Here is a 17,333-nt window from a genome sequence, read left to right as displayed (position 1 = left end):
TTAATGCGATGCATTATGTTTTTATTCGGTTAAACTTTATGTATGCATCCAATCTCTGTGCTTTAGCTGTGAGAACGCTACACGTAATGCTTCGCTCATGTTCCATATTCAATATCTTCAATTTTCTCATTTCAGTGACAGATGTTTATGATAATGATGCCAGTGGACCAGCACTGCTGCGGTCTTGATGGATGTAAAAGAGGACCTGATGACACCAGCATGTGCGTCTTGGGAACACAAGGACAGGACAGAAGATCAGGAGAATCATTCAAGAAAACTTGTACATTGATGAAATAAATACATGTTTACTAAGCTGTAATATTTTACATTTTTACATTTTATAGTAATACAAATTAGCAATTAATTAATACCGGTCAGCTATTACATGCAGAATGCATATATTCATATAAACAACTCACAAATGCCCTATTTTAATAGCATGGAAAACATGCTATTTGTGTCTGTCACTTGGGGCCTTATAAAATGAAACTTTATGGATGAGATAGCAAATGTTAATTGGTTAACACTGAACAAAAGAGTTTGACTGCTACTGTAAATATACATCAGTAAAATCCAATGCAGTATTCTGAATGAAAAGTGGTCTACCTCTTTTTACTCCTTTCTTCATTACTGGAAAGTCCGGCCTTCTTCCATTAATTACCATTCGATGTGAACTATAGGTCACTTTCTGGATGGAACTGAGACAAGTGTAACTTTAGGACATTTGCAGATTTTTTTAGAGGAATTTATTTATAGATCTAGCACAGTTCTGAGAAGTTTTGATTGTAGAAAACATTATAGCATTTTGAGCGATTCGCATCCTCAATAAAGCACGATTTCAGCGCTATTTGTGAGTCCATTATTCTCTGGCAGTGTTTAGTGTTATATAACTATTTCCAAAATCATTTGGTAATGTTTAACATTATACAGCTATTGGATCTCATAAAACTCCCCACTTATTAGTAACACCACATTTACAAACAGTCTCCACTGAAAGTATTGGATCAATTCTATTGTGGTTTTTTTTTGCTTGACACTAAAGACATTTGGGTTTTAGATTAAAAGATAAACATTAAACAATAGATCAGAATTTCATCCTTTATATCCTGATATTTACATCTAAACGTGTTGCACCCTCAGTTTAAACACATCCATTTTACAGGTGATTTGAAATGATATTGTAACATGTAAATAACAGGTGCTTCATGTTGATCAGGTGTACCCTGTTAGACTGTTTTTTTTCCCTTCAATTGCTCTTAATGGCTGTTCTTAATTTGAGCCCTGGATTTCATCTGTGAAGACCATAGTTTTACTTTCAGATGGAACTGTATATAACCTTCTATTCTCCTTCCTAAAGTTCTACCAGGGTGGTTTTTCAGAACTGGTAGAGACTGAATGAAAGCCATCACAAAGGTTCATAATGTACAGTGCATCAACAAAAGTATTGGGACACCTGACATTTTCAGCCATATGTGATTATTTTCCAAACTGTCACCACAAAGTTGGAGGCACACAATTGTATAGGATGTGCTACAATTAAATGTTCCTTTCAGTAAAAGACCCAAAACTCTTCCAGCATGGCAATCTCTCTATGCACAAAGCCAGCTCCGTGAACGTGTGGAAGATCTTGAGCGGCCCGCTCTCAGGCTCTGACCTCGAGTCTAATAAACACCTTTGGGATGAATTGAAACTTTGACTACACTTCTTTACTAAAACTCTTGTGGCTGAATGAGCAAGAAACTCAACAAGCACATTCCAAAATCCCAAAATCCGAGTCTTCACAGAAGAGTGAGGTTATTATAACAGCAAATGGGCTCTAAATATGGAATGGATTTCTTCTTCTTCTTTTTTTTTTAAAAGCACATATGAGCCTTATGGTCATGTTTTCACAAACTCTTGTCCATATTGTGTCTCATGATAGTGCGGCCTACCAGAAAATAAAGGATTTGATGTACAAATAGCATTGATACTGTGCTTTATTATGGGATGGCACTCACAATGTTGTTTTATTTGATTGGTTTGATTTGTACCTCCGTACAACAGATATGGTTTATAATCTTGTATATGTATTCATATTTTATTATTATTGTTACATACATTTCAGTTTTAGATAAATGATATCAAATGATTTGCAATTGCTTCAACCATCACCAGAAATGACTGTTAGCAGGGATTGATTATATATTCCTGGCTATCCGTGCCTTATATTGGTTAGGAGATTATATTATTGTAAACTGAATACATTGTTATTTGTATGTATGATTAGTATATTTACAATCTTAAAACGTGTGGAAGGGTAAACATTTATTATATTAATATTTATTTTATTATTCAAAAATATTTTTGACGAGGCAAACTGAAAGTTGCTAGCTGATAGGTGATCTATTAATCAGGTCTTGAAGGGAGGTGGGGAGACAGAATTTCCTGTTCAAAGTTCACGTTGTATTTTCGATCACATGCGAAAGCAGCATTAAAAAAAAATAATAATAAAATCCATGCATGACATAAATGTATGATAATGTGGCAGTGAGAGTAGTATTGGTGAACTAGTCTCAGGAGCAGTGGGGTTGAATTAAAACCTGTGTGATCATAGAGCTTAGTTGTGATCATGGACAATTCTTTTGAGTCTGTGGTCAATTTGCTGGAGTCCTACAGAGGAAGAGATAAAGTGGTGAGTGTCTGCTCTTGGAAAGACGTGCACTTGGGTGGGATGCATGTTTAGAAAAATAAATGTTTACATGTGTAATAGAGGTCGCAGTTTGATTGCATTTGCAACAAAGGTGGGAATTGTCATGTCTTTGGGTAGTGCAATCAAAACACTGCATTGTCATTCTGCAGTCAAAGAAGTCAAATTAAAGAGCAAATAAATCTGTTGGAGTGAATCAATACAATATAGTACCAGTAGATTCATAATAAATACATGATGACATACCATCACAAGCAAGAACGTGTGTTTTCATTAGAAACCTCAAGGCTTCAGGGTACTAATCTGAGCTTTTGGTTTCCTCTTTGTGTTGTTTCCTTTCCTTGTGGATTTTCTCTGGGTTTTCTAGTTTCCTTCCATTCTGTAAAACATCCCATTAGGTTGCATTGGTGCGTTTACTGCAATAATCTGTTATAACTACAGCTTTATTTATTGTACCACTGTATGTATTCATTATAATTACAGGACTCTCTTAAATGTTGCACTATTTTAAATGTTTGATTATTTTTAGCTAATGAATTTGTTGTTTGCACTACTGGTTTAATATAAACTTCATTTTATTGTCTATGTACTTGTAAAGTGGTTAGTATAACCTCAGAGCTCTGGGAATCCCAAAGGCACATTCTTTAGTGAATGAGTTAAAAAAAAAAAAAAATGAAACTTAAAGTTTTCACTGAAACAGTTAATAGTCTGGTGAAAATGTGGAGGTTTACAAAACACAAAACTCTGTGACCTGGTAGCATTTTTTCTAATTTCTAATAGCATTTTCTGCTTTCCGGAAAAGACTTTCACTGACCATGTCAATCAAATGAAATACACTTGATAACTGATGCAGTGCTACAATCTTAGGAAATATGCACAGTTGGAGAAGAATATTTTGCCTCACAGACAGACAGTCTCTGTCATAAGTTTGGAAACACAGTTTTTTTTTATATATGAAACAAACTAGGCAATTTGAAAACTGTATGAAGGCTTCCTTTGACCAAACAAATATATAAATGTGCTTAATTTTCATTAAAAAAAATCCTCCCTTAGCATGAATAACAGCTTTACACAATTTCGGTATCCGTGTAGTTCGTTTCTCCAAACATTCAGCTGAAATAATTAGCTATGCCTTATGCCGAAGGTGTTTTTATACTAGTTGGATATTTCTTTTTGACCTTGCAATCCAGTTTAACCCCAGAGCAGGATTTGGGTGCGCTGACTAGGAAGACTATTCTATTCCAGCCAACTGTCTATGTAATGATTACAGAGCTTGGACCTACACTAGTCATTGTCTTGTTGTATGGTGAAGTTGGTTCCAATCAGCCACAGTTAAAAAAGGAATTGTGTGGCATTAAATTATGAAAAAAAGAGGGTATGTTGGTTTAGGTTTCCTTTTATCCTGAATAAGTCTCCAACCTTCCCTTCTCTCAAACAATCCCAAAACATTAAGCTTCCACCTCCATGTTTGACTGTGGTTTACATTTACATTTACATTTGCGGCATTTTGCAGACACCCTTATCCAAAGCGACGTCCAAAAGTGCTTTGAGTCTCTAGCAATGAATAAATTTACACTGGTATGCAAGAATACAAACTTAATATATTTGTAAATATGTTTGTTAACCAGACTGGTTACATCTTCTCTCCTTTTTGAAAGCTTACATTAATTCATCTGTAAACAGAAATGTAAAATTCACACTGATCTGTCCACAGAACTTTCCTCCTATCATTCGCAGTCCAATTCTTCTGTGTTTTTGCCTTTTATCTAGTTGTTGCATATAAACAAAAGGAAGACACGTGTGTCCCAAAAACCATAAAAGACTAGGAGTTTCCAAACATTTCAGAGGCACTTTATGTGATCCATCGAAACATGTTTGATTAAACATTTAGTGAATAGTAAAAGATTAACCCCCAGGGCGTACCATGGTTTTTATCGATTTGGACTGTTTTGTCGTTTCATTGTAGTGAGGGATTAAATCCAAAGAAGTGGACCTCAGGGTTCATGCATGACACGACATACAGTATTTGTCCTCATATCTTTTTCTCCATGTAGATAAGGACAGTTTGCTATGGATCACAACTGGTTGGTGGCATCATCTCAAGAAAAACAGATAACTCCTCACAGCTTGGGAAGAGTCTCCTGCTCTTCTCGGCTCAGCTCAGTCAGTGCCGGACAGTACTGCGCCTGTTTGATGACCTTTCGATGGCTGCTTACTCGCTGAGCTACGGTTTAGGATCCACGGTAAAGTACAAGTTCTTGTTCACTTATCAGGGGATGATACGGTCTACTACGTAGCAGTAGAATACTAAGAGAATGAAGTTTTATTTCCCTGTGATATTTACAGGAGAAGGACAAGGTGTTGCAGTGCATGTCGCTGCTGATTAATATCGCGGATCAGCTGTATTACCCGTGTGAACACGTAGCCTGGGCAGCTGATGCAGAGCTCATTAAAGTCAAGTCTGATAAATGGTGGACACTGAGCACAATCTTGTGGGGCGTGTCTTTACTTCTTGGCACTCTCAGGTAAAGTGGGTGTGTTCATAATGTTCATGAACTAATAACTTTGAACACATCTTTTAATCACACACACACTCACACACAAAAATTTCCATATGGAAACAAAGAATTTGAGAAAGTTAAACGCAGGATAAAATTCCAACACATTAGACAACATGAGCAGTAAAATCCTGTGTAAAAATGAAAAAGGAAAATCGGGGGGAATTTTTTATGAAGTACAGCATTCTTAGACTTGATTGTAATATATAATATAAATCGGCTAAGTAAATATTTTTCTCCAGTTCAATTTCTCCTTATATATTTATGCTTAAAGACAGAAGGACGTGCATTTGAAAGGACTTAAGTATCAAAATGAGAAATACTGATTTACGGGAGCAAATAAATAATTTCTACGGTTGTTTTATTCTCCTGCACATTCCAATGCTTCCAATGAGAGATATATTTCTTGTTACACACATACAGTGGTCTTCATTAGGGTTTATCATTTAACACAATTTACATGTAAACTATGATCAGTGGGTTTTTCTGCATTGTAGTGGAGTGAAAAGTTAATTATTATATAGTAAAATGGAGTGAAGGAAAGGTTTCCTAAAATGAAAATATTCAGGTAAAGTTCAGATATATGAAAAATGTGCGAACCTAACAGTCAAAAATACATAGCGCAATATTACTGCTCACCACTGGAGGCAGTAGCAAAGGCAATGGCTGAACAAATTATTAAAGAATATTTATACATTATTAGGGACAGGCAATGTGAGAATATCCATATTTCATGTCCATGTTCTATGTTCTGCAATGTTGTATGGTTTAGAGACAGTAGCATAAGTAAAAGACAGGAGGTGGAGCTGGAGGTAGCAGAGCTGAAGATGTTGGGGTTTTCGTTGGGAGTGACGAGGATGGACAGGATTAGAAATTAGTTTATTAGAGGGACAGCGCATGTAGAACGTTTTGGGAACACGGTGAGGGAGGCGAGATTAAGATGGTTTAGACATGTGCAGAGAAGGGACATGGAGTATATTGGTAGGAGAAAGCTGAGGATGGAGCAACCAGGAAGAAGGTAAAGAGGAAGATCAAGGAGAAGGTTTATGGATGTGGTGAGGGAAGACATGCAGGTAGTTGTTTTGAAAGAGGCAGATGTAGAGGACAGGGGGTTGTGAGACGGATGATCTGCTGTGGCGACCCCTAATGGGAGAAGCTAAAAGAAGAAGAAGAAGATGTCCATGTTCTATGCCCTAGTTAGTGATATTCACTGAGATTCACTTGTCTCTGTCATTAGCAGCTGTTCCGATGTTATAATTTTACTTTTTAAAATTGCAGAATACAAACGATGTTTGGACAGGATTTTAAAATATGCTTTCCCTTACGTTATTCTTTCCTAGATACTTTCATAAAAACTATAATTGAACTAAAGTTTTCCTCCATTTTTTATGCAACTATCGTTTTTTCTAATTTGTTTACAAAGCTGTGTTTCAGATCCAGTTAAGGTATGGTATAAATATATGAGGTTCAGAAAGGAAGCATATTCAACATTATAGCATTTGTCATCCATTATTATCATAACCTGACAGGAAAATCACACAAAAGAACATTTTGAGTATGAAATCACTTTTATTACATTTTGTATTAATGTAAACGTCCATTTATTTAGAAGAAATCCTAATAATTATGGTTAAAAATAAACAGCACCTTGACTTTGGTTTCAGATCGCTCAGAATAATCTGGAAATTAAGGAAGAAAGCACAGAGATGCAGAGAAGCTGGGCAAGGGGAGAGCAAGTGAGTTTACCTTTTTATTTTTCACGTAAAGGAATTTTACATTTTTACAGCATAGACTTGTTTGATTGCTTGATTAATTCATTCAATTATTAATTCGTCTTGTTTAGGGAAAACAGTACTTCCACTCCCACTGAGATTCATAAGCAGATTTGGGGAGAGTTCCTTAATATTCTTAGCAGCCTGGCAGATCTGAGCAATGCTATTCATTGGATGCCACCTGGATTTCTTTGGGCCGGTCGCTTCCCTGACTGGCTGGTGGGACTGATGGGAACCACCTCCTCCCTGCTTGGCATGCTGCACATGAGTTCCAGCGATTAAAGTACCACTGTCTGACATGATGAACTACATGGACCTGAATAAATGTTTTTTTTTCCCCATAGAGGCTACAAATTCACTTTCAATTTCATATTAGGGTTTACAGAATAAATCAGAAGTTTACAATTACTTTCTGTTAATACAACAGGTACATTCCTTATATCATGTATACAGTATATAATTGTGGAATATAAATCATCGAGAGACTGATTGTACAGTAAAAGAATTATAGCACTTTAGGTTCTACACAACAAATTTTTAGATTAAAAACAATTTATACACGGAAACTGAAATAATTGTGTACTTTCTTCTTTTTTATAATATTTATACTTATCAGAAATTATGACATTTATTTCACCTGTTTGTTGATTTCCTTTTTTTATTTTCTTACAATAACACAGACTGCTCTGTTTGTTTATTTATTTATGTTTATTCCATTTAATAAATGAGTGATTTATTCTGTTCCTCTAAAGCCATAAAAAATTAACAACAAATATAAGGTAATAAGTATTTTATAAAATAAATAAAGTAAAAAAATATATATTTAGGAATAAACAAACACCACAAATAAATACAATACGTCTGTTTTTTCTCTAAAAGGTAACAATTATTTTTCTTTCTTTTTTTCCCTCTATTTTGTTCTTGGTGCACAGATTGATTGTGCCCTCGATTAGTCACGACTTCCTTGCTCGCGCATGCGCAGTGGGTATTCCGTGTTGGTGATCGTGTTTGGGGAATGGAGCTGAGCTGACAGTCTCTACTTATTTAAACCTCGTCACTAATCATTTCCGCTGTTATCCTGCTATGTTTCAGTGGCCTTTGTTTATTGGGAACTGAATTAGCTGTACAAAGATATACAAATCTAAATATATCTCGGATTTTACGATGAACCACGTCAACTTTGTTGTACCGGTTAAAAGTTTCAGCTCAGTCGGTAAATAAGGTGAGTGCGCGTGCGAGTTTCAAGGCAGCTGAGTTTATAGTAAGTGATGAAATTTCATTAGTTTATATACAAAGTTTAGTTTACATGACTGCTTTTAACAGAGTTAATAGTGTGTATTTGTTGGAAGTATGTATCAGAGATTGAGGGAAGAAAGACCTATGCACTTTGGCCTGATATACACAATACAACAGGGTTAATGGAAATATATATATTCACACATAGGCATAAATCCGTCTTAGTGTATTCAAGTATATATGTATTTATACTTTTCATTGTTTGAAGAGGTTAAGTTTAATATTTAACACGTTAATCTCCAAAAGATCAAACTTTCATATCATATCAGATTAATAATAATAGAGTCACACACTATGAACAGCAGGAAGGTTCATACACATTGGACTACATATTTCAGGTTTCTAACCCCATGCTCATAGTTTACAACCAAGTTTATTGTCCACCCTCTAGATGTTCTTATTCATTCTTGAAGTGAGAAAAGAGTCCTCAAGGGCAAGAACGTTGCCTTCAGCCTCTAGCAAATGCAGTGAGTAAGATCAGTAGATTATACTTACACAATGAATGCTTTTGAGCTAATTATATCTGATCGCTTTCTCTAAACGTTTTATCTGTTTCCCCCCTACTTCATGGATATAGGAACCTTTTGGGGCAAAATGGGCGGCTTGCTGGCTGAACCGTGACGTAGAAATCCGTTCCCTTTCTTGCCAATCGCACTGACCAACGTGTTATGGAGAAGCAGGCAGACGTACCTTACAATAAGGTAGAATCATCATTTAACGATGAGGCCGAAAACCGATCTAAACAGGAGGACCTGGATTCCTTTAACCCAGTAGAGCCCCCTCCTCTGGACTGGAGGTCTGACTCTTCCAGTGAAGTATGTTCGCTTAAAGATATTGAAGAACCTGCATCTTTCTCCATTGATACACCATTAGATGAATTGAGCGACTATGGGGCTTCCAACACAAGGTTTACACCAACAGAAGCTGAGGATCTCACAAGTCAGGATGTGCAAGAACTCTCGAAATCTCTGCAAGAACTCTCTAATCAGAATGCTGAAGAACTCTTAGATCAAAAAGCTGAAATTAGCGCAATTAATACACAGGTTCTGAATCATTCTAGTGTTCCTGAGCAACCGGAGAAGAATTGTGAGAAGACAAGGCAAAAGCCAACAGAGAATAGTCTCCAACATGACCTAGACCATGCTCACATCCAGGATTTGCTTAATCAGCTTCAGCTCTTTCACCCGACAACTCCGTTAAAAAACCCTTCTCCAGATCCAGAACTGGCCCCCAATGCTGACCATGTAACCGAGACTGTCTCCTCATCGTGCTTGGTGTCTGATGTTAGTGCTTATCAAACATGCTCAGAGGGAAGCAAACCAGTATCTGGTCTTCTTTTCACTGAGAGCCATCAGAGGGAGCTCCTTGAGCTACTGAAGGACCCCGAACCTCAAGAACTCCAGGAGTTTCCAGAATCTCCGGACGATCACACCATTTCTACTGAACAGATTACCGAGAGGCACATTGGGAACTTTTCCCAGCTGCCTGACTGCCATACCAGGTATATAACAAGAACTGGTGAGGCAGATGAAATGGTTTCTGTTTCATATGGCTCAGATATCTGGCACAACCCCTTTCAGGATGAGTTGATGATGTCGTGCTACTCTGAGGATGAGCCCTTGGAACAGTGGCAGCAGTCTAAGCAAGTGTTCTCTGATGAGTTGGCTTCTGGTGGAGAGGATGCGGTGGGTGAAATTTTTACTTATTGTACAAAATCCCAATTTGTAGAGCCATTGTGCTAAACCCCTTTTTTTGCTTTACAGGATACTGAGACTGAAGCTCAGGCTTCATATAAAGATGGTAAGAGAATGTAATAAATGAATATGATGTAAGGCTTCATTTAAAGTAGAAAATCCATAGTAGATTTATAATTCTTATTCTTATTAGTGCCTGGTCCTTGTGATCCTGAGGATCTGCTGGATGGGATCATATTTGGAGCGAAATACCTCGGTTCCACACAGCTGCAAACAGATAGGAACCCCTCCACCAATGCTCGCATGGCTCAGGCGCAAGAAGCCGTAGATCGCATCAAGGTGAAATATATCAGCCAGTGATCATACATGATATGCAATTGCTGTGTTTAATATTCAGATTAGATTCTGTCTGCATGTGGTGCATTCACTGATTAATATCCCTTATGCCTTTTTCTGCTGATGGTCTGCCCATGACTTATAGGTTTATAGGTATTTGGGCATTGACACATTTTTTTGTGATTTTACCTCTGTACATCACTGCAATGTAGCAATATAGATATAAGATATACGCTTAGCTTTAATTCGTTGGGTTTTGCTAAATATTGCATTAACTGTTTAGGGATTATAGCTGTTTTTTTTTTTTTTTTTTTTTTTCCTCTTACAAGTATTTGGACATTGGTGGTGGGTAGCAATGTTAAGAACAACACCTCTAAGCTGGGAATACTAGCAAATGGATAAGATAATACACTTTGAGGAGGCAGACATATTCTTGTAAAATTCTGCCATCAAGAGACACCTTCAATAATGGCAGATGAAGCCAAGGTTAACTTGTATCAAAATTGATAGGAAGACAAGAGTGTATAGAGGGAAAGGAAAGGAAGACTTGATCCAAAGCACACCGCATCAACTGTCACATGTGTTCACCGCCAATGAAATGTTTACTGGCCTTATGACTGCAGATAGACATTTACATCCTGGAGTAAAGACCCTAAACACGAGGAATCTTTGCTGATGTCTATTGCCTCCTGACTTTAGTAAGGATTTCAATCCAAGTATTAAAAATAGTCCTTATATTTATAATTGTTAGTTTGTCTGATTACTTTTGAGTCTGTGGAAATGGAGGGACTGGGTTAAAAAAAAAAACCACTCCAAATGGCTAATGTCATGTTACTGTAAGTTTCTGAAAGTGTACACTTAATTTACATATGGAACTGAATGAAAATTCAGGAAATCGTGTCACTGTTTTAAAACTTGACTGTATATCCACTTCTTCCTCTTTTTCTTCTTTCGGCTTCTCCCATTAGGGGTCACTATAGCGGATCATCCTTCCCCATACCCCCTGTCCTCTACATCTGCCTCTTTCACCCCAACTACCTGCATGTCTTCCCTCGCCACATCCATAAACCTCCTCTTTAGCCTTCTTATTTTCCTCCTTCCTGGTGGCTCCATCCTCAGCATTCTCCTACCGATATACTCCATGTCGCCTCCTTCACTTTGTCTCCAAAACGTCCTACATGCGCTGTCCCTCTAATAAACTCAACATCTTCAGCTCTGCTACCTCCAGCTCCAGCTCCTGTCTTTTACTCAATGCCACTCAATGACACCTGCTATCTATACAACATAGCAGGTCTTACCACAGTCCTATAAACTTTTTCTTTCACTCTTGCAGACACTCTTCTATCGCAGATCACCCCTGCTATCACTCTTCTCCACCCACTTCACCCTGCCTGCACTCTTTTCTTCACTTTTCTAACACACTCTCCATCACTTTGCACTGTTGACCCCAGGTACCTGAACTCCTCCACCTTCTCCACCTCTTCTCCCTGTAACCGCACCCCTCCACTGCCCTCCCTCTTATTCACACACATGTATTCTGTCTTACTCCTACTGACTTTCATTCCTCTTCCCTCCATCACGTACCTTTACCCCTCCAAGCTCTTCTCAACCTGCTCCCTACTTTCACCACAAATCACAATATCATCTGCAAATATAATGGTCCAGGGAGACTCCTGTCTGACCTCATCCATCAACCTGTCCATCACCACTGCAAACAGGAACATATTTCCAATGTTCCTGGCTTTATTCTCTTTCCACTTGGTCTCCTGAACACACATGTTTACATTTCCTCTCTCCCTTTACCGGTCATAGTACCAACATTAAAACTACCAACTCGAACCTCCACTCTCCTACACTTCTCCTTTCCCTGCTGTCTCTGTAGACGTCTTCCTCCTCTCTTTCTCCAGTAGCCCAATTTCCACCAGTACCCTGTTGGCTAACAATACCTGTGGCGGTCGTTGGTAACCCGGGCCTCGACCGATCTGGTATGAATTTCTCTTTCGTGATCCAAATATTTTATTTGACACATGTTTCACGCTGGATGCCCTTCCTAACGCAACCCTCCCCATTTATCCGGGCTTGGGAACGGCACTAAGAGTGCACTGGCTTGTGCCTCCCTAATGGCTGGGTTACCTGACTGTATATCCTAAAGATGCAAAAACAAACCTAATCACTGATCTTTTTCCAAGGTACTCTATTACAGAGTACCCTTTTAGCAAAGTTTATTAATTTATTTTTTATTAGACAAGCCATGTCTTGCAAAGACGTCTTAATATTTCCACTGTCCAACAAACCATGTCATTCTTAATATGGCCTCTGAAACGCCCCTAAAAGCACTATGAAGCTAGTGGAGGTGTATTTGCACAAATAGTCTTCATTTTTTTTTTTTTTGAGACTTGAGACCTCATAGAGGCAACCCTCTTTTCTACTCGGAAAACCCACAACTGTGAGATCCTTGGCTTAGGACTGGTGAGTATCCCTCCACCAACCTGAGTCAAGGACAGAGTCCCCTGGCCAAGAATTACTGGGGCTCATACTATGGTTTGTATCTAGTGTCATAAAATTCCATTTCACATGCTCTTTGCTCATTAGGGATGTCGGTTTCTATTGCGTCAGTTGAATCCATCAGTCACATACAAGCTGCCTTTGTGGCATTAAACCTGACCCTCACCCTTCATGACCCTGCATTACATCTTCATGTTGTCATTACACACTGAGCCCTAATAAAACTAGACATGGGATACCACTCAGAAAGCCTGGCTACAGAGGTAGATCCCAGTAACTGTAACAGTCCCATGGTGCCTTCTATCCACCCTAAATAGTATCAGAGACTAGAATACATGTGTTGTAGTATGTTGAAGCAAGCATCCTAAAGGTACCCGGATGGCCTGCTGTTATCTGTAGATTTTTGCAGCGTGGCTCTGTGGATACTTCTCAGCTAATTTTGCCCACACATCCTTGCGCAAAGGAAGCAGACACGATGGACAAGTGTGACATTGGCGAGGCATTTTATTGAGGAGTAAATACAATACCGACCTGTAGGTTTTATTACATACTGAATAGTTGAAATTAGATAAGGTACACCATGTTGCCAAAAGTTTGCGGACCTTTGGTCATAAGTATGGTACGTTCTTTTTGAGTATCACATTCCACATTCACTCCCAATTTTCTCTTATAATTCCCTCCACTCTTCTGGGAAGATGTTCCACTAGATTTTGGAGTGTGTGCTTGTGGACCTTTGTGTTCATTTAACCACAAGGGTGTTCGTAAAGTCAGGTACTGATGTAGGGTGAAGAGGCCTGGGATGCAGTCAGCATTCCAATTCATCAAGGTGTTTAGTCGGGTTGAAATTGAAGCTCTATAGCAGGCCACTCAAGATCTTCCACTTCAGCTCATGTAAACCATATCTTCATGGAGCTCGCTTTATGCACAGGGACATGCTGGAACAAGTTTGCGTCTTCAAATTCAAGTAAAAACTAACTTTTTGTGGTAACAGTTTGGAGAAGAACCACATATGGCAGGAAAGGTCAGGTGTCCCAATACTTTGTCCATATATTCTATAATTTATGAACCAATGCATCAACAAGAGGTAGGTGTAACTACACAATAATGTTCTCTTCCATCAATCCCAAGCTTTAGTAAAGTCAGGTATTGATGTAGACTGAGGAGGCCTGTGTTCAACTCATCCCAAAGGTCTTCAATAGGGTTGAGATCAGATCTCTTTAGCAGGCCACTGAAGATCCTCTCTTAGCATGCTGGAACAGGTTTGGGTCTCCTTGTTTCAGTGAAGGGACTATATTTTTGTACCTCTAACTTGGTACCAGTTTTGGAGAGAACCACATATGGTTGGAAAAGTCAGGTGTCTCACAAAGTATGTCCGTATAGTTTATTTGTATAAGCGAATTAGGAGAAAGTGGGGTTTTTTGTTTTTTTTTTAAACATCAATTAACGTCTTGTGTGCTGTGTGGCACTGTTCTGTAGGAAAATTGCGCTACGTAAACTTACAATTGTTTCTGAAACAGGCGCCTGAAGGAGAATCTCAGCCAATGGCAGAGGTGGACCTTTTCATCTCCACTCAGAGAATCAAAGTGTTGAGTGCAGATACCCAGGTAAATGATGCAATTTTTATTTTTTTAAGTTGATACAAATTTGATGTTTTAACGTTATTTGACTGTCAGTTTGTGACTTATTGAAAACCTTTTTTTCAATTGTTGTTCTTAGGAGGCTATGATGGACCATCCTCTGCAGATGATCTCCTATATCGCAGACATTGGAAGTCTCGTGGTGTTTATGGTGCGCAGGAAACCGGCAGATCATAAAACTGATGATTCAGCTGCCTGCTCTTCGTCACCGCCTAAGAAATGCTGGATGATTTGCCACGTGTTTTCCTCTGAAGACGTGAGAGTTCCCAGTTGTATCAATAAGTGAAAACTAACTACCTATAGTTAGTAATTTCCTATATTAGGATGTTCATTGCTCGAGACATTTGTATTGTTTAAAGAACATTGTTTTGTTTTGTCATTGCTGTGTTTATCTGCTGTAGGCACAGGTTATAGCTCAGGCTATTGGCCAAGCATTTGGTGTGGCATATCAGCAATTTTTGCAAGCAAGCGGCATTAAAGCTGGCGAATTCCGCTCGGGGGAGTACTGCCTCGGCTCACAGGAACTTTACAACGGAGATTTGGTGCACTTTTCACAGTCTGAAAACATCAGAGAGGTAAGACCACTGGATGGTTGAGGATCAAACGGATAAAAACATACTTTGGAAAGAAATGGGCTATTTTGTATAGACAGTGTGTATGTTTATAAAAAATTGTAACACATGAAACATTGAATTACACAAGAAATCACCAAGATCGCGCTTGTGCTCCTGCTGCTACAAAATCTTTCCTTTTTTTGTGTCCGTTTACTTATGCTTTCTAATCGAACCTCATTACTGAATTTCAATCAAGGCATATTGTTAAATAGGTCAGTTATTTTACCAAGTTTGTCTTCCCAAATTGCCGGTAAGGTTTGTATAATAAAGAAGGTTGGAGAGATCCTGGGTTTAGCCGTAGTAGAATCCGGCTGGGGGTCCATCCTGCCCACGGTGGTGGTGGCCAACCTGCTGCACGGCGGCGCAGCCGAGCGCTCGGGGGAGCTTAGCATCGGAGATCGCATCATGTCTGTGAACGGGGCCAGCCTGGTGGGCCTTCCCATCACCACGTGCCATAACATCATCCGAGTGAGTCCTGAACACAGCAATATCCTTTGTATTTTTGCTTACTACAGCACTTTCTTGCTCAAGTATAAAACAAATATCTCCATAGTAGTAGGAGTATAATATGTATGTATATGTATAATATAAAGAAAGAAAAGAAACATTTATTTGTAGTGTTCTTTTGCTAAGCAATGCTGAAATTGGACACTCGTGTAATATGATTGCGAATGGTATTAGGTCTATGATAATGGTTAATATGTAAAGGGCTCATTTGCATGTTTTGCTCAACAGGACTTGAAAAACCAGGCTCAGGTGAAGCTCAGCATTGTCCACTGTCCTCCTGTAACCATGGCCATTATTAAGCGACCCAATCCCAAATACCAGCTGGGCTTCAGTGTAGAAGATGGAATTGTAGGTTACAGTATTGACACTGTTTACAGTTGTGTAATAAACCTCTCTAATTTGAATTATTCATTTGAATTGATTCTGTATCAGATTTGCAGTTTAATGCGCGGAGGTATCGCGGAAAGAGGCGGCATTCGGGTCGGCCATCGCATCATCGAAATCAACGGGCAGAGTGTAGTAGCCACGCCACATGAGAAGATCATCCAAATCCTCACAAACGCAGTAGGAGAGGTGAGGCTACACACTTTGGGGCTTTTGAAAATTGAAATGGGAAAAAAAAAAAACATAGGCAGGAAATAATAATTGTTTGTTCTTTTATTAGATTCATTTGAAGACAATGCCAACATCCACCTATCGGCTTTTAACCGGACAGGAGCAGCCTCTGTTCCTCTGAAGAACATGAACCATACAAAAGCCTAATCATCGAATGGGTTTTTGATTTAGATTTTTTTCCCTTCTGAACGCCTTTACAGAGCAACAAGCAATGACGCTTTTGGAATTAACATTCACTCTGTGCACTTCATCTGTATCTAAAAGTTCACTGCTGAATATATAAAGAACTCTTTTTACAGTTTACGCCAAGCTTAAAGCGGGATTTTCAGCTATTTAAGGAAGCAGAAGAAATTTTTATGAATTGCGCAGCATGCACATTTCTATTCCATTGTGCCTTTTGTGGAGAAATTTGTGCAAGTGTGTGTTGTTTTACATGAATCTCCTTCACCAGAATTGTTCATATAGAGGATTATTTTTTTTGTTTGTTTTCCAGTGAGTGTTTCAAGTCATGAGCATCACTCATTTTGTAGGCTTCCATGCTGTGTTCAGTACTTATGCCCCAGTGATGGCAAAAAAAGTACAGAAAATATAAATTTTTAAGCTGTTATTAGAGTAAAAATATTTTTTTTTAGTGAAAGTCATTAGTTTTATAAAATGCCCAGCATATATTTATCACATGGCTTGCTACCTCACGTTTTAATTAAAATCATGTGTTATTTGCTTACAAGATTATAGCAATATATACGCAATCCTGCATTTAAAATTACCATTAAAAGGGGAACTTTTTCTAAATATTCATAGGTTATAAAGTGACTGCTTTTAACATTCTCTTGCAAGTGTTTTTTTTTTTTTTTTTTTTTTTGACAGCTTTTTCTAAAGCTTGTTATATGATGATTATTTTGTAAACTAGTTGGTATTATGAATAAAAGCAGACTTTATGTACATGTCTCATCAAGATGTTTTCAGCTGCAGAAATTCTGCTCACTAGCTTTTTGTTTGTTTGATTTTTGCACCATTTTTTTGTAAACTAGGGAATGACTTAAATCAAATAATTGGCTCAGAAGTTTCGGAAATCCTCAAACCTGCCCATCTTGCATTTAACCACCTCTTCAT

The 17,333-nt window shown here is 38.3% G+C and overlaps 3 protein-coding genes and 1 long non-coding RNA gene across 5 annotated transcripts in view; 3 read left to right on the top strand and 1 right to left on the bottom strand.

Annotated features, from left to right (window-relative positions):
• si:ch73-40i7.2 (FYN-binding protein 1) overlaps positions 1-847 on the top strand; it is a 12,413-nt gene extending 11,566 nt beyond the window's left edge. Inside the window, exon 16 of the mRNA XM_046857034.1 lies at positions 136-847. Coding sequence (XP_046712990.1) covers positions 136-188 — 53 coding nt within the window. The 3' untranslated portion in view covers positions 189-847. The remainder of the gene's footprint in view (positions 1-135) is intronic.
• LOC124390925 lies at positions 607-8,945 on the bottom strand. Its single transcript, XR_006926879.1, has 3 exons — positions 8,808-8,945; positions 2,933-3,065; positions 607-698 (listed from the first exon to the last, which is right to left on the bottom strand). It is a non-coding gene; the product is annotated as an uncharacterized LOC124390925 (long non-coding RNA).
• Positions 2,407-7,582, top strand: pex11g (peroxisomal biogenesis factor 11 gamma). Its single transcript, XM_046857036.1, has 5 exons — positions 2,407-2,671; positions 4,741-4,929; positions 5,033-5,211; positions 6,909-6,980; positions 7,088-7,582. Exons 1-5 carry the CDS (start codon positions 2,609-2,611, stop codon positions 7,296-7,298), a joined length of 714 nt encoding a protein of 237 aa, XP_046712992.1. The 5' UTR covers positions 2,407-2,608; the 3' UTR covers positions 7,299-7,582.
• On the top strand, positions 7,989-17,333 carry si:ch73-40i7.5 (amyloid-beta A4 precursor protein-binding family A member 3). Of its 2 annotated transcripts, XM_046857032.1 has the most exons (12): positions 7,990-8,238; positions 8,704-8,779; positions 8,890-9,997; positions 10,076-10,112; positions 10,200-10,345; positions 14,365-14,451; positions 14,564-14,740; positions 14,886-15,059; positions 15,354-15,566; positions 15,834-15,953; positions 16,038-16,178; positions 16,270-17,333. In XM_046857032.1, exons 3-12 carry the CDS (start codon positions 8,981-8,983, stop codon positions 16,339-16,341), a joined length of 2,184 nt encoding a protein of 727 aa, XP_046712988.1. In that variant the 5' UTR covers positions 7,990-8,238; positions 8,704-8,779; positions 8,890-8,980; the 3' UTR covers positions 16,342-17,333. The 2 variants fall into 2 exon arrangements, with proteins under 2 accessions (XP_046712989.1, XP_046712988.1); XM_046857033.1 differs by lacking the exon at positions 8,704-8,779 and having other exon boundaries at positions 7,989-8,238.

Source organism: Silurus meridionalis, chromosome 9 (assembly GCF_014805685.1).
Source record: "Silurus meridionalis isolate SWU-2019-XX chromosome 9, ASM1480568v1, whole genome shotgun sequence".
NCBI lineage: Eukaryota > Metazoa > Chordata > Actinopteri > Siluriformes > Siluridae > Silurus > Silurus meridionalis.
The sequence above is the reverse complement of the archived record's forward strand: the minus strand, read 5'-3'. Positions and strand labels throughout refer to the sequence as shown.

Bases quoted from the DNA above. Each gene is read 5' to 3' on its own strand.
- si:ch73-40i7.5 (XM_046857033.1), top strand. From the start codon at position 8,981: ATGGAGAAGCAGGCAGACGTACCTTACAATAAGGTAGAATCATCATTT. The intron at 14,741-14,885 runs GTGAGAGTTCCC...TATCTGCTGTAG, and splicing joins ACGTGTTTTCCTCTGAAGAC to GCACAGGTTATAGCTCAGGC. The intron at 15,954-16,037 runs GTAGGTTACAGT...ATTCTGTATCAG, and splicing joins TCAGTGTAGAAGATGGAATT to ATTTGCAGTTTAATGCGCGG.
- pex11g (XM_046857036.1), top strand. From the start codon at position 2,609: ATGGACAATTCTTTTGAGTCTGTGGTCAATTTGCTGGAGTCCTACAGA. The intron at 5,212-6,908 runs GTAAAGTGGGTG...CTTTGGTTTCAG, and splicing joins TTACTTCTTGGCACTCTCAG to ATCGCTCAGAATAATCTGGA. The intron at 6,981-7,087 runs GTGAGTTTACCT...CGTCTTGTTTAG, and splicing joins GCTGGGCAAGGGGAGAGCAA to GGAAAACAGTACTTCCACTC.